Raw genomic sequence first — 22751 nt, forward strand, 5'->3', positions numbered from 1 at the left:
AAACACATGAGGGTAACACGGACTAAACAAAGTAAAACATTCAGCTGTTTGCGTTCACACATACAGCTCCTCCAGGAAACATCAGGAGCTTTTCAGGAGGTTTCTGCTTGTGTACAAATGGCACGTGTTTTAACTCTTTTCACAAACAAACTCCATGAAGCTTTCTGATCCGGTTTCCGTACAAAACACAGCACTGAAACAGCCCATGTCAAAGTCACCATCGACCTCTGTGCAGCCGACCCTGAACTTCTTACCCATTCCCATCCTCCTAGACCTCAGCACAGCATTCAATACTATCTCCCACACAATAGTCCTGGACCGCCTGGCTGGCACTGGGATCACTGCTGCTGCACTCCGCTGGTTTACATCTTTGGAACTCCCTCCTCCCTAAACCTAAGACAGTCAGATTCCATCACAACCTTCAAATCCAAACTCAGAACCCACCTGTTCAAACTGCCATACTCACTCTGATTGGTCACTGTGCACTACACCTGTCTTTGTATGTCAATGTTGGATTTTAATACTCTGTGATGTTATTTTATGCTTTTGTCCTATGTGAGGTGACCTTGGGTGACGTGAAAGGCGCCATCAAGCAAATAAAATGCATTAGTAGGGTGGTTGCCTGAAAGGCAAACCACACTACTACTATTAATATTATTTTTATTTTTATTAATATTATATTCTGTTTTGGGCACGTTACTCCTCCCACAGCGTTTGCGCCACACACACAAGAAAGGTATCAAAATGACCGGTGTATGTAAGTAAGTAAAGTAAGTAAAATTTATTTATATAGCACTTTTCACAGGCAGGGGCCACAAAGTGCTTCACAAACAGGGTTAAAAACATCACAAGCAACAAAGAGACAGTACAGAGATCATAGCAGCCCTAAAAGTACAAGATCGGCTCAGGCTGCCAGATTGGCTCGGGGCCCTGCGCCTGCTAGTGACGTCACACAAAATAATTTGAGAGTTTATACAGTGTTCACGTTTTTGTGGGTCTTTGAGCTATACTTTACTACAACTATAATATAATTAATTCGGCACCAGACATTGATCAAAAAAGAAATGACAAAGAAATGGCAAGTCAGTTGGGACAGGAATAAAAATGGGAGGAAATATTACAATTTACAGAAATCTATAAATACACAAGGAGTAAAGACAATTTTAACTAAAATGAGGTTTGACCATACAGGGTTGAATAACACAATGTTTTTGTTAGGTAAAAGAGACACAGATGAATGTGAGGAATGTGGAGTCACAGAAAACGTTGAACACATATTGTTCCATTGCAAAAAACTATAGAAGAATGAGGATAAGACTAAATCAAAAGATAAGAGAGGTAAGAAGGAAATGGAGTATTGAGGGGTTACTTGGAACTACAGGAGAAGGAATCAAGAAAACACAGAAAGCTGTGATTAAATTTTTTGAAAGATATAGAGATATATAATCGGATTTAGGTCATTACTTATTTATTTATTATTATTATTATTATTATATTTTTTAATTATTCTTATATTTTTAAATTTATTTATTTATTTTTATTTTATTTTTATTGTTTTATTTATTATTATTATTATTTATTTATTTATTGTTTTAATTATTTTTTTTTAAATTTATTTACTTAGTTATTTTTATTTTATTATTGTTATTTTTTTTTTTTCATTTACTTGATATTAAATAGAGAAGTATAAACTCAAGCTACATACTCCGGTACAGTAGGTGGCGGTATACACCTCTTTAAGATATGTTTGTAACCCGCCATTAAACTAAAAGAAGACGAAGAAGAAGTTTACGTGTGGTTATTTCTCCTCGCGGCACACAGCCTTCTCTGAGACAAAGCTTGATTTAGTTTGGTTCCAAAGATCTACATGCTAGTGACGAAGTGGATGAACCGCTGGATGTCTTCCAGCGTGGGTTTTTTTTTGAGTAGGGTTTTTCTCCTTTGTTGAATTTATTAGTTAGCTGTTAGCTGTTAGCTGTTAGCTGTTAGCCGTTAGCTGCTATCACATGGCGCTTTTTACATAAGGCTAACACGCGGGTGGCTGAGGAAACTCAAACGGGATCAGTCTGAACCAGACTGTACTGATCCGTACCGGACTGCTGTGTGGACAAGGAACTTGTTCATTTTTTTTAGACATATCTATGGGTAAGGTAACCATGGTAACGTCTCAGTAACTTCAGTTTGAAATAGAAACGGGAGCTTTTTGAGCGAGAAGTTTCCGCGATTTTTTTCCAAAATGTCTGAAGTTGAGTTGCCGAGAGCTTTCACCGAGCAGAGACTGCCTGCAGCTGCTGAAAAGACTCTGGAGCAGTTTGAAAGAACCAAAGCGGAATATGAGGAGGAAATCCGTCGATTAAAACGGGAAACGAAGCAACAACGCTACCTGCTGGATGCTGCTTTCAACCCTCGAGTCTGCCTCCACAGATTAGGTTTGTATTGTTCTTTTATGCTTTTTCATTCCCAGTAAAATGTGAACATTACCCGTTTGTTTGTGAATGTGTTGAATCTCAAGTTTGTTGCAAGAGCGCGGGGATCTCGGCTAAGCAGTTGGCGTTTTTAGGAATTATTTTAATATCCTAGTTTGTTGCTCTTATTTACTACTTGACCTTGAAACCTCGACCCTGCCTCACTTTGATTGCTTGGTCTGGGCCGAGTGTGAATCTCGTCAGGAGGACCAATAACTGCCTTTCATAAAGATATCGCTGCTGCCTTGAACTAGAACATCACTATTGGTCATTAGGAGCGGTTAAAGAAATACACAGTTTTCAGTTTATCTTTAAAGTTATTGAGTTATTACAGTGTTGAAGTCATTCCCCTCTATGGTCAGATAATAGGCTGTTAATACTGGAAAGGCCTCCTTCACAGCCGTTACCTGGAGGGGACTCTCCTTGGGTCTCTCACACCCTAGTGGGTCCTAACCACTTTAAAGCAGAGTGTCCCTCCCCAGTCTATGTTTTCCTCTCTGGTATTGGAACAATGGGGACAAAAAGCTTCTTACCTTAGTCCTCTATCACTTTGGTCCGTCGTGGTCCAACAAGAGGAAAATATAAGATCTAAAAGGAAAAGGGTTTTTGTTGGAAAGTCTTTACAATGGAAGGTTTCCTTTTATTTTATAATAACACAATTGATTAAACACAGAGATTACAAAATAATACAAATCCTACAAAGGAGTGTTATTCTCACAGTGAGTGACTAGAGCTCAATAAAAGAAAATATAAAACAGTTGATCTCAGTGTAGAGCAAAAGTCAAGTCCCAAAAGGAAGTCTGGACAACCAGAGAGAAGCTTGTGCTTCCCTCCTATATACTCTGGTTGACTTTACATTTACGTCATGACAATTTAAATATTCATTTTGAGTTACGTCAAAAGGAATGTAGCAAAAACAAGACGTATATGTTTATCTGTGTGTTTCTCATGCAGCTGCAGGACACTCCCTTGTCTCTAACAGGGCACTTCTACACACCCCACTATGTGAGCAGTCCAGGACCCCCAATAAGATTTACAGCCTGCACTCCCACAAGCGGTTTTATGACCGCCAACTATTCTAACACATAATAATATGACACTCCTTACAATGTTTTAAGTACACATTATGCATGTAACACATATCAACTTTTTATGATAAGGTTTATTAAAGTAAATATGACTATTGTCATTAGCTAAATTCAGCCTGAACTCAGCTTGAGTGAAAATTCCCCTGTGAGGGGGTCAAAGTGTCAGCCAAGCTTTCAGCTGTTGACGATGAGCAGTCTCCCTTGCTTCAGACCGGTGTGGTGAATCATCTGGGATCTTTCAACAAGTTGGATGTTTTCAACTCTTGCGAAGCCACAAATTTCGCCTCCCTTGTGCTTCATTTTGCCTCCATTTCGTGGCGTTGCACCACAGCTCACGATTCGGATAATGTACATAATATTTGTCCAGAACTTGAATACAAAATGACCAAATCTCAACAAATGGTGAAGACGTCATCTGTGATACTTTAAGAGAGTTAATGTTGTGTACATACGATCATAAATAACATAGTTAGAAAGGTTTTGTGGAATTTGGCTTCCAGGGACTTTAAAGGCCCTGACACAGCGAGGAGAACGTCGGCCATCGCTCCTGGTAAGACGGTCAGTGAGGGATCGTTGCCCTTGTTTTTGTGGTGTGTCCTACTCTGTCGACCCCCGTCAGCCATTTTTTGGCCGACTCGACATTTCATATCAGCATCGGTCAGCGCGGTTGGTGAGAGGAATCTCTCTGTTCGCCATTAGTACGGTTTCTCCTTATCTGTTGCCTTCGCCTCTTCTATGCTTTTTCTGCTGAAGACCAAGGGCTGACGACACCAGTGACATTTTCAACCTTTTATCAGACATTATTCTGGATTAGTAGACTCCCTATAATACACGTAAAAATGGCTTTCTCTTATCATAATACTCTAACGCTGTCTGCTTGTTGTCTGCTCTCTCAGGTAGGTAGCTGGCAGTACAGTAAATAATGTGCAGTCTAAATATTTTCTTGGAAGGTCAGATGATCTTCTTGTGATTTAGTTTGCACCTGTAGTGAATCATGCTGCATTTCTTAAAATAAATTAATCAACGATTCAGAAGTTGTCATTTTAATCAGTTTGGTGCATCCATACATGGTCAGATCAAATTAAAACCTATATTAAAATAACATTAAACATAGAAAACATGACAAATATGTAACAGAATAAACTATTTCAATTTGAATATTTAACTGAAATTATTTTTCCATGAAATGTTCCAGAACATCTTCTCCATCTGTGCCTCGCTCTCCTGCGCCCTCTGTAACCTCATGTCCTCTTTGATGAGGTCCATCAGCTCCCCATCGAAGTCTCTCTCTCTCTTTCTCTCCCCGACTCTGATCAAACCAAATATGTTGAAGCGATGTGACGTTAAATTATGCTTCACTCCAGTTTAGCTACTGGAGTCGTAGCAAACCATCTGAATGACAGGGATGCCATTGTTAAAGTTGAATGTCCCTTGCGCGCAATGCATCTTGGGAAGGCAAGAGTGCAAAGGATCCAGCCGTTGGAGCCTCCAAATCGAGGAGAATAAGGCTGCATTCGAAGGAGCTGCTGAATTGGGACAGCACTTATCACGCCGGTGTGACGCAATCCGACCACTGTCTCAGTGGACTCTGCCCACTGAGACATCTCGTGCATACCCTCTATGAGGTAGTGCTATCAGTGGTTTCATCTGATTAGTAAATTCAGATTTTTATAACTTCATGTATTTTACTGTTTTCACAGATGTGCAGCAGCTGGTGGTGAGTCAAGACGACGTTTCCCCTGAGCAGCAGGATCTGAGCCCTAGACTGGACCAGAGCGAGCCACCAAACTCACCACAAATTAAAGATGAAGAGAAGGAGCTCTGGGGCAGACAGGAAGGAGAGCAGGAGGAGGTTGATGTCAGCATGTTGACATTCCAACTTGTCCCTGTGAAGACGGAAGAAGAAGACGAAGAGAAACCTCAGATCTCACAGCTTCATGAAAACCAAAGTGAAGAGAGCAGAGACACACAGCATATGAAAACAGAAGCTGACGGAGAGGACTGTGCCGGACCAGAACCAGGAAGAGACTTTAATCCAGACAGTCATTTACAGCCAGATACTCCTGACAAGACTTCAGACTTTTCTGGATCTGATACTGATGACAGTGGTGATTGGGAGGAGAGAGATGAACCTCAGGAAGGTTTAAAACTTATAAAAAACAAAGATGCACCTGTGAGTAATGTGGTATGTAATACAGCTAAAACATCAGTCAGCTCCTCTGAATGTGCTACAAGCTTCGGACAAAAGAAACCAAAAAAACAAAAAGGAATCCAAACAGGAGTGAAACTTTTGAATTGCAAAAAAACCAGCTGTTCACTTTGTAAAAAAAGTTGTTGTTCCCCAGCCGCTCTTGTGGTACACATGAGGACCCACACAGGGGAGAAACCTTTCAAGTGTTCAGTTTGTGGTAAAAGATTTACACGAAGTGGAAATCGGAAGTACCACATGGCAGTTCACTCAGGAGAGAAACCATTTAGCTGTTCAGTTTGTGGTAAAAGATTTAAACTAAATGAAAATCTGAAGTTCCACATGGCAGTTCACTCAAAAGAGAAACCATTCAGTTGTTCAGTTTGTGGTAAAAGATTTAAACGAAATGGACATCTGAAGTCCCACATGGCAGTTCACTCAGGAGAGAAACCATTTAGCTGTTCAGTTTGTGGTAAAAGATTTACGACAAGTGGAACTCTGAAGATTCACATGGCAGTTCACTCAGAAGAGAAACCATTCAGTTGTTCAGTTTGTGGTAAAAGATTTAAACGAAATGGACATCTGAAGTCCCACATGGCAGTTCACTCAGGAGAGAAACCATTTAGCTGTTCAGTTTGTGATAAAAGATTTGTACAAAATGCACATCTGAAGTCCCACATGGCAGTTCACTCAGGAGAGAAACCATTTAGCTGTTCAGTTTGTGGTAAAAGATTTAAACTAAATGGAACTCTGAAGATCCACATGGCAGTTCACTCAGGAGAGAAACCGTTTAGCTGTTCAGTTTGTGGTAAAAGATATAAAGGAAGTCAAACTCTGAAACACCACCTGGCAGTTCACACATGAGAGAAACCATTGAGTTGTTAATAGTCTAAAAAGGTCTCTCAACATGATTTTTCTAAACGTCACATGCTTGTTTGTGAAAGAAGGAAATTTCAAAATGTCTATAATGCCAAATAATACTTGTAGGAATCTATTAAAAAGGTCAGACACATCTTAACGATGTCTAGATTAAAAAAAATAATAATAAAACAGACTCCAAAATATGTCTTCTTCAGTTTGATCTTTTCAGCAGACAAAGTCACACGATTAAATAAATTCTGCATTCTGAAACAGTTATTCAAAAATGTTGTATTTGTTTTGTATGTAAAATATCTCTTTCTTCCAAACAAAATAAATTCTTGTTTGCAATATTTCTTTTTTTGTGTTTTGTAAATTGGTCTTGATATTTACCGATCTCCTCATTATGTGCATTATGAAATATTTCAGCTGCTCTGTTTGTGAAAAAATATTTCCAAAAGAACAGATACACATACTGATACACAGAAGATAGTCCTTACTTGTGTTCCCTTTGCAGTACAGGATGTGCAAAAAAAATGGAGCTCTGAGACAACCCTTGGATCCCACATCCATGCCCTGATGACCTCCAGACCCAACTACTGAAATTCAATATTTTGAATTCAATATTCTTGCACCGGCTCCCAGTTCAGAATAGACACATAAATATCCTGCTTTTGTTGTAAGCCCTTCATGGCTTCACTCCAGTTTACATCTCGGCCCCTCAGGCCCTTATGGAGCTCCGGTTCCCTTATTTTGCTTGAATTTCCCTCGGGATCAATAAAGTATCTATCTATCTTTCTATCTTTCATTGCATCGAGTGTCTTCCAAAGTTGTCTCCTCCACTTGCGTCTTAGTCCCGCCCACCAGAGATGCACGGAGGAAATCAGTTTTAACAGACGTGAGACGTAACATCGGCTGATCGCGTTCAGCTGTCAATCAGACTAACAGCTGTTTATGTTCACACAAACACGCACTGTATTATTTCTAATCAAACACACACAGTTACAGTGTTGTTGAGATAAGCTTTTGTTTTGTGTGCTCAGTTGTCATTTAATGTATTTCTGTTATTAACTGAGGTACAGTGATGTATTTTGATTTACATATGAGATATGCTGTAAGCCCCCTGTATGGTGTAAGGGGTGATATGTATGCATACTACGTCATCACCTTTTCTTGTCACTCATCGCGTCTAGAACTTGTACTGCGCAGTTGCACAGAGTGTGTCAAGTGAGAAGCCACGGAATGAGAGCCGGTGAAATAAACATACTGAAAGGCTAAAGAAAAAGTTCCGTCTCTGTCATCAATCCTCCGAGTTGATCGCTGGTGAAACTGCAAAGCTCAACACTGGACACAACTATGTTTCACAATTAAGTTTGTTTTTCAAAAACAAAAGCGGCAATCTCAACATGTACAGACATCACGTGTCATACCCACGTATAATACGGTCTGTAATAAAGCCAGCCGTTTGTAAATCCGTCAATATTTCATGGAGTTAAGAGTATTTTTGTTGAAGTTTATCATTAACCTTCAGCCTGCGCCCATAGAGCGCAGCACGTCCGCTGTCTGACCCAAGATGGCCGCCACGTTGCTCCGCCGGAGAATCCCGCATGAGTCATCTCTCTATATGGCTCTGGGTGGAGCCAAACACTGCAGTCTGTTGATTGGTTGAAGAAATGTTACAACAGTAAAGAAAACCCCCCGCCATGTTTAAACCATAGACTGGGGAAGTGGATTGAGCAGTGGAGCGGATGCACGGAGCGTCGTTGGCAGCAGTTACGAAATCTTGGACAAAGCGGGTTACAAACAAACTGTACCGTGAGTGTAGCTATGGGTGACACTTCGGATGGTGATGGTGGTGGATGGACTTCAGAAATGGAGATTAGTCAACGGAAAGCTGCAAGGAAAAAATCATGGTCTGTATCAAGTAGTGGAGAAGAAGGCTCATCAACACAAGTTTCAAAAAACTGAAAGGTAGAACTAATGGGAACAATAAACCCCAAAGTGACAAGCAGGAGGATTTTAAAGTTATCATTACATTCAGTAATGATAAAGGAGATTTTCATCCAGTCAAGGTGATGAAAGCAATTGAGAAAGAAATAGGGAAGATCAAGTATGCTAAACTGTTGGGTAACAGAAGAATTCTCATATCAGCAGTGAACAAGAAACAACAAGAGAAGATCATGAAAATGAATCATCTTGATGGAAGTCGGTTGAGAAAACAAGAGGAGTGATATCAAATGTACCTCTAGAGATGACAATGGAAGAAGTGAAGAAAGAGTTGCAAGGCAGTAAAGTACTCGAAGCTAAAAGACTCCAAACAAATAAAGGTGGTGTCAAGAATGAGAGTCTGTCTGTGCTGCTTGTTTTTGAAAAGACAATGCCTTTGGAAGTCAAAATAGGATGGTTCAACTATAAAGTGAGGGAATATATTCCTCAACCTCTACGGTGTTTCAAATGCCAGAGAATAGGGCGCATAGCTCAACAATGCAAATGGAAACAGAGATGTGCAAAATGTGGAGAAGAACATGATAATGGTAAATGTAAAAAGGATGCTAAGTTAAAATGCTGTAACTGTGGAGGTGAGCATAGTGCTGCATATGCTGGATGTGTGGTCCAAACTCAAGCTAAAGAAGTACAGAGGTACAAAACTTTGAATAAGGTGACATATGCTGAGGCATTAAGAAGTGTAAGTGTTCATGAAAACAGACAAAATAGTCTAAATGAGTTTCATACAAACACAGATGGAAATTTGAGGAATGCAGGTCCCCAGTGGGCAGGTACAGAATCTACTCCCCCTGAAGATTGACTACAGTACAGCAGCAATGTAAACATAAGTGCAAAGTTAAGGAGAACACCTTGATAGTGGAGAAGGAAAGTTTTGTAGCTTTTATATGTAAAGTAATTAATGTTGCAACACGACAAGAAAGAAAGAGTGATCGAATTAAGACAGTAGTAGAAGCTGCAGAGGAGTTTCTAGATATGAAAGATTTAAAAGCTGAAGACATACATTGTATGTTGAGGGGCGCAAATGAGGTGGGTTCTTAGAATACCACTTAATCTAGTGATGGTGTTCCTCATTTTCCAATGGAACGCTCGGAGCTTGATTGCAAATGGACAAGAATTTAAAAGGTTTGTAACAGAATCTGAAATGAGACCTGATGTTGTTTGCATTCAAGAAACCTGGCTTAGGCCTCACCTTGATTTCATTTTACCTGGATATGAGTCTGTTAGGTTCGATCGAGAAGGAAATATAACAATAATTAACATGTATAATCCTTGTAAATTATTAAATCTGAGAATATTAGAAGACATAATGAGACGAGGAAATGGGAGAGAACTACTAACTAGTATCTTTGCACACTCTTGTGAGTGGAATATAGAAAACAATACAAACATAGGAAGTGATCATTTTCCAATATTGTTTAAAATAGGAGAGGTTTGGACAATGTTGAAGAAAATGAGTGGAAAGAAAATGATACTAAAGTACCGGTATTAGAAGAAGATGGAACACTGGCAATAACAGATAAAGATAAGGAAAATATGTTGGGAAAGAAGTTTGCCAGTGTACATAGTGGTCAACATTTAGATGATGATCACAGGAAAAATAAAGCCACAATTCTAGACGAAAATAAGGATGTGTATAATAAAAAAAGACCGTGAGGAAAGTTCTTTAGATGCTGACATCAACATGAATGAATTGATAACAGTTTTAAATAGAATCAAGAACTCTGATACAGGAGAAGATCAATTAAGTTATGTAAAGTTTCAAAAACTTCCTGGGAAAATGTATGAGAGAATATTGGATGTCTTCATTAAGATTTGGAATGAAGGAAAATTAGCAAAAAATTGGAAGAGTGCATTAATATTGCCAATTAATAAACCTGGGAAAGATCCTAATAATTCGGGTAATTACAGACCCATAGCCTTAACATCCCATCTATGTAAATGGATGGAAAAGATATCAATCAGAAGGCTGAACTTCTTCCTAGAACAAAGAGGATTATATGCATCTTATCAAAGTGGTTTTAGGAAAGGACGATCAACTATGGATGCTATCGTAAAAGTAAACAATGAGAAGACATTTAAAATGAAGGAAATTATGAATATAGTATTTTTTGATATTGAAAAGGCTTATGACTCTACAGTATGTGGAGGGAAAGACTATGAATTAAATTGAACAAAATAGGAATTAGAGGCAGGTTTCATAACTGGGTATTAGACTTTCTTTCAGATAGAAGATTTAAAGTAAAAATAGGTTCAGAAGTATCTGAAGAATATGATATTATAAATGGAATTCCACAAGGTAGTGTTATTAGTCCTGCACTATTTAATGTTATGATTAATGATATCTTTTCAAATCTAGATAGAAGAGTTGGATCAGCGCTATATGCGGATGATGGAGCCATATGGGTCAGAGGACGAGATCCCAAAAATGTGACAGATAAAATTGAAGAATCAATAAGAAAAGTTGAACAATGGTCTTATAAATGGGGCTTTAAGCTTTCAGCAAGTAAATCCTGTCATATGTTATTCACCAGAAAAAAAGGGATAGACAAAAATACATTTAAGCTATATGGACAGGATATGGAAAGAGTAGATCAGTTTCAAGTAGAATCTAAATGTAAGAAAATTATAAATGTAATGAGAGCAATAGCTGGACAAGAGTGGGGAGCTGATAAAAGATCGCTCATGTACATATATAGGGCTTTGATGAGGTCCACTATAGACTATGGGTGCTTTGTGTACAGAGCAGCAGCCAAAACTCATTTATTAAAAATAGATAGAGTTATCAACAAAGCACTGAGGATATGTGCTGGTGCAATGAGATCAACTCCAATTCAGGCATTACAGGTGGAGTTAGGAGAAGCCCCCTCAGACCTAAGAAGTGATACACTCATGCTATCATATTGGAGTCGGTTACATGGTAGTGATAGTTCAAATCCTGCTAAAAGTGTAATAAAAGATTGTTGGGAATATCATTCTTTTAACGGTAATGGATTTGGCAGGGAAATAAAAGCTAAAGCAGAGGAATATAAGATTGAAAATATATGCATTACATCTCCTACTCCTATCAGTAATATTCCTATTTGGATGTTTCCGGCTACTGAGGTAGATTTGAGTTTGATGGACCTGAAAAGAAAATGGGGAGACAATGAGAAAAGAATATTAGTAAGTCAGTATATTAAAAATAAATATTACAATTATATAGATATATATATATATACAGACGGATCTAAAGACAAATAGGATAGGGTAGGTATAGGAATAAGCATACCATCAATAAAAATAAATATTGGTAAAAGATTACCTGATCAGTTGTCAGTATATACTTCAGAAATGATGGCTATTATTATAGGACTTCAATGGGAGGAGCATTCAATACTATCTCCCACACAATAGTCCTGGACCGCCTGGCTGGCACTGGGATCACTGCTGCTGCACTCCGCTGGTTTACATCTTTGGAACTCCCTCCCCCCTAAACCTAAGACAGTCAGACTCCATCACAACCTTCAAATCCAAACTCAGAACCCACCTGTTCAAACTGCCATACTCACTCTGATTGGTCACTGTGCACTACACTTGTCTTTGTTTGTCAATGTTGGATTTTAATACTCTGTGATGTTATTTTATGCTTTTGTCCTATGTGAGGTGACCTTGGGTGACATGAAAGGCGCCATCAAGCAAATAAAATGTATTAGTAGGGTGGTTGCCTGAAAGGCAAACCACACTACTACTATTAATATTATTTTTATTTTTATTAATATAATATTCTGTTTTAGGCACGCTACTCCTCCCACAGCGTTTGCGCCACACACACAAGAAAGGTATCAAAATGACCGGTGTAGGTACAAGATCGGCTCGGGCTGCCAGATTGGCTCGGGGCCCTGCGCCTGTTAGTGACGTCACACAAAATAATTTGAGAGTTTATACAGTGTTCACGTTTTTGTGGGTCTTTGAGCTATACTTTACTACAACTATAATATAATTAATTCGGCACCAGACATTGATCAAAAAAGAAATGACAAAGAAATGGCAAGTCAGTTGGGACAGGAATAAAAATGGGAGGAAATATTACAATTTACAGAAATCTTTAAATACACAAGGAGTAAAGACAATTTTAACTAAAATGAGATTTGACCATACAGGGTTGAATAACACAATGTTTTTGTTAGGTAAAAGAGACACAGATGAATGTGAGGAATGTGGAGTCACAGAAAACGTTGAACACATATTGTTCCATTGCAAAAAACTATAGAAGAATGAGGATAAGACTAAATCAAAAGATAAGAGAGGTAAGAAGAAAATGGAGTATTGAGGGATTACTTGGAACTACAGGAGAAGGAATCAAGAAAACACAGAAAGCTGTGATTAAATTTTTGAAAGATATAGAGATATATAATTGGATTTAGGTCATTACTTATTTATGTATCATTATTACTATTATTATCATTATATTTTTTTATTATTTTTTCTTTAAAAATATTTATTAATTTATTAAGTTAATTGTTTTATTCATTATTATTATTATTAATTTATTAATTTATTGTTTTAATTATTATTATTTTTAAAGGTATTTACTTAGTTATTTTTATTTTATTATTATTATTTTCATTTACTTGATATTAAATAGAGAAGTATAAACTCAAGCTACATACTCCGGTACAGTAGGTGGCGGTATACACCTCTTTAAGATATGTTTGTAACCCGCCATTAAACTAAAAGAAGACGAAGAAGATGTTTACGTGTGTTTATTTCTCCTCGCGGCACACAGCCTTCTCTGAGACAAAGCTTGATTTAGTTTGGTTCTAAAGATCTACATGCTAGTGACGAAGTGGATGAACCGCTGGATGTCTTCCAGCGTGGGTTTTTTTTTTAGTAGGGTTTTTCTCCTTTGTTGAATTTATTAGTTAGCTGTTAGCGGTTAGCTGCTATCACATGGCGCTTTTTACATAAGGCTAACACGCGGGTGGCTGAGGAAACTCAAACGGGATCATGCTTCATCGAACCAGACTGTACTGATCCGTACCGAACTGCTGTGTGGAAAAGGAGCTTCTTCTTTTTTTGGACATATCTATGGGTAAGGTAACCATGGTAACGGCTCAGTAACTTCAGTTTGAAATATAAACGGGAGTTTTTTGAGAGAGAAGTTTCCGCGATTTTTTTCCAAAATGTCTGAAGTTGAGTTGCTGAGAGCTTTCACCGAGCAGAGACTGCCTGCAGCTGCTGAAAAGATTCTGGAGCAGTTTGAAAGAACCAAAGCGGAATATGAGGAGGAAATCCGTCGATTAAAACGGGAAACGAAGCAACAACGCCACCTGCTGGATGCAGCTTTCAACCCTCGAGTCTGCCTCCACAGATTAGGTTTGTATTGTTTTTTATGCTTTTTCATTCCCAGTAAAATGTGAACATTACCCGTTTGTTTGTGAATGTGTTGAATCTCAAGTTGGATGTTTTCAACTCTTGCGAAGCCACAAATTTCGCCTCCCTTGCGCTTCATTTTGCCTCCATTTCGTGGTGTTGCACCACAGCTCACGATTCGGATAATGTACATAATATTTGTCCAGAACTTGAATACAAAATGACCAAATCTCAACAAATGGTGAAGACGTCATCTGTGATACTTTAAGAGAGTTAATGTTGTGTACATAAGATCATAAATAACATAGTTAGAAAGGTTTTGTGGAATTTGGCTTCCAGGGACTTTAAAGGCCCTGACACAGCGAGGAGAACGTCGGCCATCGCTCCTGGTTAGACGGTCAGTGAGGGATCGTCGCCTTTGTTTTTGTGGTGTGTCCTACTCTGTCGACCCCCGTCAGCCATTTTTTGGCCGACTCGACATTTCATATCAGCGTCGGTCAGCGCGGTTGGTGAGAGGAATCTCTCTGTTCGCCATTAGTACGGTTTCTCCTTATCTGTTGCCTTCGCCTCTTCTATGCTTTTTCTGATGAAGACCAAGGGCTGACGACACCAGTGACATTTTCAACCTTTTATCAGACATTATTCTGGATTAGTAGACTCCCTATAATACAAGTAAAAATGGCCTTCTCTTATCATAATACTCTAACGCCGCCTGCTGGCATGGGGAGTCTGCTTGTTGTCTGCTCTCTCAGGTAGGTAGCTGGAAGTACAGTAAATAATGTGCAGTCTAAATATTTTCTTGGAAGGTCAGATGTTCTTCTTGTGATTTAGTTTGCACCTGTAGTGAATCATGCTGCATTTCTTAAAATAAATTAATCAACGATTCAGAAGTTGTAATTTTAATCAGTTTGGTGCATCCATACATAGTCAGATCAAATTAAAACCTATATTAAAATAACATTAAACATAGAAAACATGACAAATATGTAACAGAATAAACTATTTCAATTTGAATATTTAACTGAAATTATTTTTCCATGAAATTTTCCAGAACATCTTCTCCATCTGTGCCTCGCTCTCCTGCGCCCTCTGTAACCTCATGTCCTCTTTGATGAGGTCCATCAGCTCCCCATCGAAGTCTCTCTCTCTCTTTCTCTCCCTGACTCTGATCAAACCAAATATGTTGAAGCGATGTAACGTTAAATTATGCTTCACTCCAGTTTAGCTATTGGAGTCATAGCAAACCATCTGAATGACGGGGATGCCATTGTTAAAGTTGAATGTCCCTTGCCCGCAATGCATCTTGGGAAGGGAAGACTGCAAAGGATCCAACCGTTGGAGCCTCCAAATCGAGGAGAAGAAGGCTGCATTCGAAGGAGCTGCTGAATTGGGACAGCACTTATCACGCCGGTGTGACGCAATCTGACCACTGTCTCAGTGGACTCTGCCCACTGAGACATCTCGTGCATACCCTCTATGAGGTAGTGCTATCAGTGGTTTCATCTGATTAGTAAATTCAGGTTTTTATAACTTTATGTATTTCACTGTTTTCACAGATGTGCAGCAGCTGGTGGTGAGTCAAGACAAGGTTTCCCCTGAGCAGCAGGATCTGAGCCCTAGACTGGACCAGAGTGAGCCACCAAACTCACCACAAATTAAAGATGAAGAGAAGGAGCTCTGGGGCAGACAGGAAGGAGAGCAGCTTCAAGGGCCAGAGGATTTTGATATCAGCATGTTAACATTCCAACTTGTCCCCGTGAAGAAGGAAGAAGAAGACGAAGAGAAACCTCAGATCTCACAGCTTCATGAAAACCAAAGTGAAGAGAGCAGAGACACACAGCATATGAAAACAGAAGCTGACGGAGAGGACTGTGGAGGACCAGAACCAGGAAGAGACTTTAATCCAGACAGTCATTTACAGCCAGATACTCCTGACAAGACTTCAGACTTTTCTGGATCTGATACTGATGACAGAGGTGATTGGGAGGAGAGAGATGAACCTCAGGAAGGTTTAAAACTTATAAAAAACAAAGATGCACCTGTGAGTAATGTGGTATGTAATACAGCTAAAACATCAGTCAGCTCCTCTGAATGTGCTACAAGCTTCGGACAAAAGAAACCAAAAAAACAAAAAGGAATCCAAACAGGAGTGAAACTTTTGAATTGCAAAAAAACCAGCTGTTCACTTTGTAAAAAAAGTTATTGTTCCCCAGCAGCTCTTGTGGTACACATGAGGACCCACACAGGGGAGAAACCTTTCAAGTGTTCAGTTTGTGGTAAAAGATTTACACAAAGTGGGAGTCTGAAGTACCACATGGCAGTTCACTCAGGAGAGAAACCATTCAGTTGTTCAGTTTGTGGTAAAACATTTAGACGAATTGTAGATCTGAGGCAACACTCTGCATTTCACTCAGGAGAGAAACCATTTAGCTGTTCCGTTTGTGGTAAAATATTTACACGTAATGACACTCTGAAGTCCCACATGGCAGTTCACTCAGGAGAGAAACCATTTAGCTGTTCAGTTTGTGGTAAAAGATTTACACGTAATGACACTCTGAAGTACCACATGGCAGTTCACTCAGGAGAGAAACCATTTAGCTGTTCAGTTTGTGGTAAAAGATTTACACGTAATGACACTCTGAAGTACCACATGGCAGTTCACTCAGGAGAGAAACCATTTAGCTGTTCAGTTTGCGGTAAAAGATTTAAACTAAATGGAACTCTGAAGATCCACATGGCAGTTCACTCAGAAGAGAAACCACTTAGCAGTTCAGTTTGTGGTAAAAGATTTGTACGAAATGCACATTTGCAGTCCCACATGGCAGTTCATTCAGGAGAGAAACCATTTAGCTGCTCAGTTTGTGGTAAAAGATTTACACAAAGTAGAAAACTGAAAAACCACATGGCAGTTCACTCAGAAGAGAAACCATTCAGTTGTTCAGTTTGTGGTAAAAGATTTAAACGAAATGGACATCTGAAGTCCCACATGGCAGTTCACTCAGGAGAGAAACCATTTAGCTGTTCAGTTTGTGATAAAAGATTTGTACAAAATGCACATCTGAAGTCCCACATGGCAGTTCACTCAGGAGAGAAACCATTTAGCTGTTCAGTTTGTGGTAAAAGATTTAAACTAAATGGAACTCTGAAGATCCACATGGCAGTTCACTCAGGAGAGAAACCGTTTAGCTGTTCAGTTTGTGGTAAAAGATATAAAGGAAGTCAAACTCTGAAACACCACCTGGCAGTTCACACATGAGAGAAACCATTGAGTTGTTAATAGTCTAAAAAGGTCTCTCAACATGATTTTTCTAAACGTCACATGCTTGTTTGTGAAAGAAGGAAATTTCAAAATGTCTGTAATGCCAAATAATACTTGTAGGAATCTATTAAAAAGGTCAGACACATCTTAACGATGTCTAGATTAAAAAAATAATAATAATAAAACAGACTCCAAAATATGTCTTCTTCAGTTTGATCTTTTCAGCAGACAAAGTCACACGATTAAATAAATTCTGCATTCTGAAACAGTTATTCAAAAATGTTGTATTTGTTTTGTATGTAAAATATCTCTTTCTTCCAAACAAAATAAATTCTTGTTTGCAATATTTCTTTTTTTGTGTTTTGTAAATTGGTCTTGATATTTACCGATCTCCTCATTATGTGCATTATGAAATATTTCAGCTGCTCTGTTTGTGAAAAAATATTTCCAAAAGAACAGATACACATACTGATACACAGAAGATAGTCCTTACTTGTGTTCCCTTTGCAGTACAGGATGTGCAAAAAAAATGGAGCTCTGAGACAACCCTTGGATCCCACATCCATGCCCTGATGACCTCCAGACCCAACTACTGAAATTCAATATTTTGAATTCAATATTCTTGCACCGGCTCCCAGTTCAGAATAGACGCATAAATATCCTGCTTTTGTTGTAAGCCCTTCATGGCTTCACTCCAGTTTACATCTCGGCCCCTCAGGCCCTTATGGAGCTCCGGTTCCCTTATTTTGCTTGTTTTGCCTCGGGATCAATAAAGTATCTATCTATCTTTTTATCTTTCGTTGCATCGAGTGTCTTCCAAAGTTGTCTCCTCCACTTGCGTCTTAGTCCCGCCCACCAGAGATGCACGGAGGAAATCAGTTTTAACAGACATGAGACGCGACATCAGCTGATTACGTTCAGCTGTCAATCAGACTAACAGCTGCTTATGTTCACACAAACACGCACTGTATTATTTCTAATCAAACACACACAGTTACAGTGTTGTTGAGATAAGCTTTTGTTTTGTGTGCTCAGTTGTCATTTTATGTATTTCTGTTATTATTAACTGAGGTACAGTGATGTATTTTGATTTACATATGAGATATGCTGTAAGCCCCCTGTGTGGTATAAGGGGTGATATGTATCCATACTACGTCATCACCTTTTCTTGTCACTCATCGCGTCTAGAACTTGTACTGCGCAGTTGTTCAGAGTGTGTCAAGTGAGAAGTCACGGAATGAGAGCCGGTGAAATAAACATACTGAAAGGCTAAAGAAAAAGTTCCGTCTCTGTCATCAATCCTCCGAGTTGATCGCTGGTGAAGCTGCAAAGCTCAACACTGGACACAACTATGTTTCACAATTAAGTTTGTTTTTCAAAAACAAAAGCGGCAATCTCAACATGTACAGACATCACGTGTCATACCCACGTGTAATACGGTCTGTAATAAAGCAAGCCGTTTGTAAATCCGTCAATATTTCATGGAGTTAAGAGTATTTTTGTTGAAGTTTATCATTAACCTTCCACCTGCGCCCATAGAGCGCAGCACGTCCGCTGTCTGACCCAAGATGGCCGCCACGTTGCTCCGCCGGAGAATCCCGCATGAGTCATCTCTCTATATGGCTCTGGATGGAGCCAAACACTGCAGTCCGTTGATTGGTTGAAGAAATCGTCACTTCCCGTGTTACAACAGTAAAGAAAACCCCCCGCCATGTTTAAACCATAGACTGGGGAAGTGGATTGAGCAGTGGAGCGGATGCACGGAGCGTCGTTGGCAGCAGTTACGAAATCTTGGACAAAGCGGGTTACAAACAAACTGTACCGTGAGTGTAGCTATGGGTGACACTTCGGATGGTGATGGTGGTGGATGGACTTCAGAAATGGAGATTAGTCAACGGAAAGCTGCAAGGAAAAAATCATGGTCTGTATCAAGTAGTGGAGAAGAAGGCTCATCAACACAAGTTTAAAAAAAACTGAAAGCTAGAACTAATGGGAACAATAAACCCCAAAGTGACAAGCAGGAGGATTTTAAAGTTATCATTACATTCAGTAATGATAAAGGACATTTTCATCCAGTCAAGGTGACGAAAGCAATTGAGAAAGAAATAGGGAAGATCAAGTATGCTAAACTGTTGGGTAACAGAAGAATTCTCATATCAGCAGTGAACAAGAAACAACAAGAGAAGATCATGAAAATGAATCATCTTGATGGAAGTCAGATTAAAGTTCACCAGGAATGGTTGAGAAAACAAGAGGAGTGATATCAAATGTACCTCTAGAGATGACAATGGAAGAAGTGAAGAAAGAGTTGCAAGGCAGTAAAGTACTCGAAGCTAAAAGACTCCAAACAAATAAAGGTGGTGTCAAGAATGATAGTTTGTCTGTGCTGCCTGTTTTTGAAAAGACAATGCCTTTGGAAGTCAAAATCGGATGGTTCAACTATAAAGTGAGGGAATATATTCCTCAACCTCTACGGTGTTTCAAATGCCAGAGAATAGGGCACATAGCTCAACAATGCAAATGGAAACAGAGATGTGCAAAATGTGGAGAAGAACATGATTATGGTAAATGTAAAAAGGATGCTAAGTTAAAATGCTGTAACTGTGGAGGTGAGCATAGTGCTGCATATGCTGGATGTGTGGTCCAAACTCAAGCTAAAGGAGTACAGAGGTACAACACTTTGAATAAGGTGACATATGCTGAGGCATTAAGAAGTGTAAGTGTTCATGAAAACAGACAAAATAGTCTAAATGAGTTTCATACAAACACAGATGGAAATTTGAGGAATGCAGATCCCCAGCGGGCAGGTACAGAATCTACTCCCCCTGGAAGATTGACTTCAGTACAGCAGCAATGCAATCATAAGTGCAAAGTTAAGGAGAACACCTTGACTCTTGAAAGTGTCAACTGAATCAATTGAGCGCAAGGATGATGGAAGTTCATTCCAGAGGCTCGGAGCAACGACCTGGAACGACCGGTCACCTCTAGTGTGATAATGAGCTCGAGGGATCTTCATCAGGTTCTGATCCATAGACCTCAGCGCTCGCATAGGGGCGTAAGGCTGGATCAGCTCACTAAGGTAAGAGGGAGCCTGACCATGTAGGGCTCTGAAGGCCAGAACCAGGATTTTAACCTGAACCTAAAGGACACTGGCAGCCAGTGAAGGTCTTTCAGAGCCGGGGATATGTGGGTCCTCCTATTTGTCCGGGTCAGAATTCTTGCTGCAGAATTTTGAACTAATTGCAGTCTAGAGAGCTCTTTCTGGTTTAGACAAGAAAACAAACTGTTGCAATAGTCTAAACGTGAAGACACAAAGGCATGGATAATGAGCTCCAAATCATTCTGCGAAACCATGTTTCTAAGTTTGGAGATCTTCCTCAGTTGAAAGAAGCAGTTCCTTGACAGCTGTTTACAGTGCTGGACTAAAGACATGTCTTTGTCGAAGATAACTCCCAGGTTTCTAAGACTAGGCTTCACGGACTGGCCTAGGTCCCCCAAGAACTGCTTAATCCCTGGAATTGAGTCATCAGGGGCGAGAATCAATGTTTCTGTTTTCTCTGCATTGAGCTGCAGAGAATTTTTGCTGAGCCATTGTTTGATTTCCATCAGACAATGACGTAGGGAGCTCAGCTTCTGGATCTCGGACGGCTTAAAAGAGCAGTACAGCTGGATATCGTCAGCAAATAGGTGGAAAGAAACATCATCGAACCTTCGTATGATCTTTCCTAGAGGGATCAAATACAGCAAAAACAAGACAGGACCCAAGACAGAACCTTGAGGCACTCCACACAGCAGGTCCGCAGACTCCGACCTTATTTGGTTGGCTGCTACACTGAAGCTTCGTCCAGCTAGATAAGAAGAGAACCATTTTAGAACTGAACCCGACAGTCCAACTTGATACCTCAGTCTTCTCAGCAGAATCTGATGGTCTACAGTGTCGAAGGCTGCGGACAGGTCCAAGAGAACCAGGACCGTGGACTTTCCAGAGTCAGCAGCCATCATAATGTCGCTGGACACTTTCAGTAAGGCCGTTTCCGTGGAGTGTTTGTTACGGAAACCGGACTGAAGCGGTTCATGGATGCTGCTTTGATCCAGGAAAAGGGTCAACTGGTTACAGACCACCTTCTCAAGGATCTTTGACATGAAAGGGAGCTTAGAAATAGGCCTAAAGCTATTAAGATCTGTTTGGTCTAGGCCTGCTTTTTTTAGTAATGGCTCCACTATGGCATGTTTGAATGCAGTAGGAAACACACCAGTGGACAAAGACAGGTTAACCATTTTGGTCACACACGGGCCGATTTCCCCAAACACTTTTTTAAAAAGCCTACAGGGAAGGACGTCAGATGAGCAAGAGGAGGGCTTCATCTTAGACACCACTGCTGAAATATCAGCAACCGTCACAGTCCTAAACAAGGACCACAAGCTGGAGACAGGCTCAGAAACAGCAGGGGTAACACGAAGAGGGGGCGGGATGTTGTCCATGATCATCTTTATCTTGTTTGTGAAGAATCTCAAAAAGGCATTGCTGTCAGCTTCACAAAACACGGGAGTAACTGGGGCAGCAGGACATACAAGTGAGTTTATCTTTTCAAATAACACTTTGGGGTTTTTCTTATTTAGTGCTACCAGTTGATGGATATACTTAGATCTGGCATTTTCGACCATCACATTGTATGAGGACACAAGGTCCCTGAGGTAGAGCCTGTGCACCTCAAGGTTAGTGGATTTCCACAGGCGTTCAGTCTTTCGACATAGTCTCTTTAGATTTAGGATGTCTTCATTAGTCCACGGGCGAGCTTTTTCCCTGGTAGAGGAGTTTGTTTTAACAGGAGCCACCTGGTTCAGAATTTCTACACAGTGATTGTTAAAACAGTGAGTGAGATCATCCACATCGAGACAGTTCATGACCAAGACAGGATCAAATAAATGAGAGAAACTATCTGCAGTATTAGCAGTGATAACACGCCTCTGAGACCTGACTGTTGAAGGCTTGGGCTCAGGACAAAAGTGCAGATCAAACAGAACAAGACTATGATCACTCAAATGAACATCATTTACAGACAGGTTTAAAATGTCTAGGCCAAGCGTAAAAACTAAGTCTAAAATATGGCCTTTTTGGTGAGTGGGCTCAGAAACATGCTGCTCAAAATTAAAAGTTTCAGTCAATGTTAGAAGTTCCATTGCAGGGGAAGACGAGCTGTCATCAACATGAAGGTTAAAATCCCCAAGGATTAAAACAGAGTCCAGCTTTATAATAGAGGACAAGAAGTCACTAAAATCCTTTAAGAAGACAGCGGCAGGGCCAGGAGGACGGTAGATCAACACACAGTAAAAAGGGGATGAGGAACCCATCTTAACCATCTGTGATTCAAACGAAGAGAAATCTTGGGACTGGATCAGTTTGCATTTCTGGACCTCCCTGTGCACAATGGCCAGGCCACCACCACGGCGATAGGGGCGGGGCTTCCCGACAGCCAGAGCAGCCAGGTGGACAGAGATCATTTAAATGAATGAACTCTTCCTCTCTCTGCCAT

The 22751-nt window shown here is 39.9% G+C and overlaps 1 protein-coding gene and 1 long non-coding RNA gene across 2 annotated transcripts; both read left to right on the forward strand.

The window, feature by feature from the left end:
• Positions 1-1698: 1698 nt before the first annotated feature.
• Positions 1699-6952, forward strand: LOC306841549 (uncharacterized protein). Its single transcript, XM_079371502.1, has 2 exons — positions 1699-2429; positions 5254-6952. Exons 1-2 carry the CDS (start codon positions 2237-2239, stop codon positions 6603-6605), a joined length of 1545 nt encoding a protein of 514 aa, XP_079227628.1. The 5' UTR covers positions 1699-2236; the 3' UTR covers positions 6606-6952.
• Positions 6953-13208: 6256 nt separating this feature from the next.
• On the forward strand, positions 13209-17565 carry LOC306841554. Its single transcript, XR_013781547.1, has 2 exons — positions 13209-13961; positions 15515-17565. It is a non-coding gene; the product is annotated as an uncharacterized lncRNA (long non-coding RNA).
• Positions 17566-22751: the final 5186 nt, after the last annotated feature.

This window comes from Symphodus melops, assembly GCF_947650265.1.
Source record: "Symphodus melops genome assembly, chromosome: 1".
NCBI classification, from domain to species: Eukaryota; Metazoa; Chordata; class Actinopteri; order Labriformes; family Labridae; genus Symphodus; species Symphodus melops.

Coding starts and splice junctions, on each gene's coding strand:
- LOC306841549 (XM_079371502.1), top strand. CDS start 2,237: ATGTCTGAAGTTGAGTTGCCGAGAGCTTTCACCGAGCAGAGACTGCCT. Junction 2,430..5,253: donor AGTCTGCCTCCACAGATTAG/GTTTGTATTGTT, acceptor CTGTTTTCACAG/ATGTGCAGCAGCTGGTGGTG.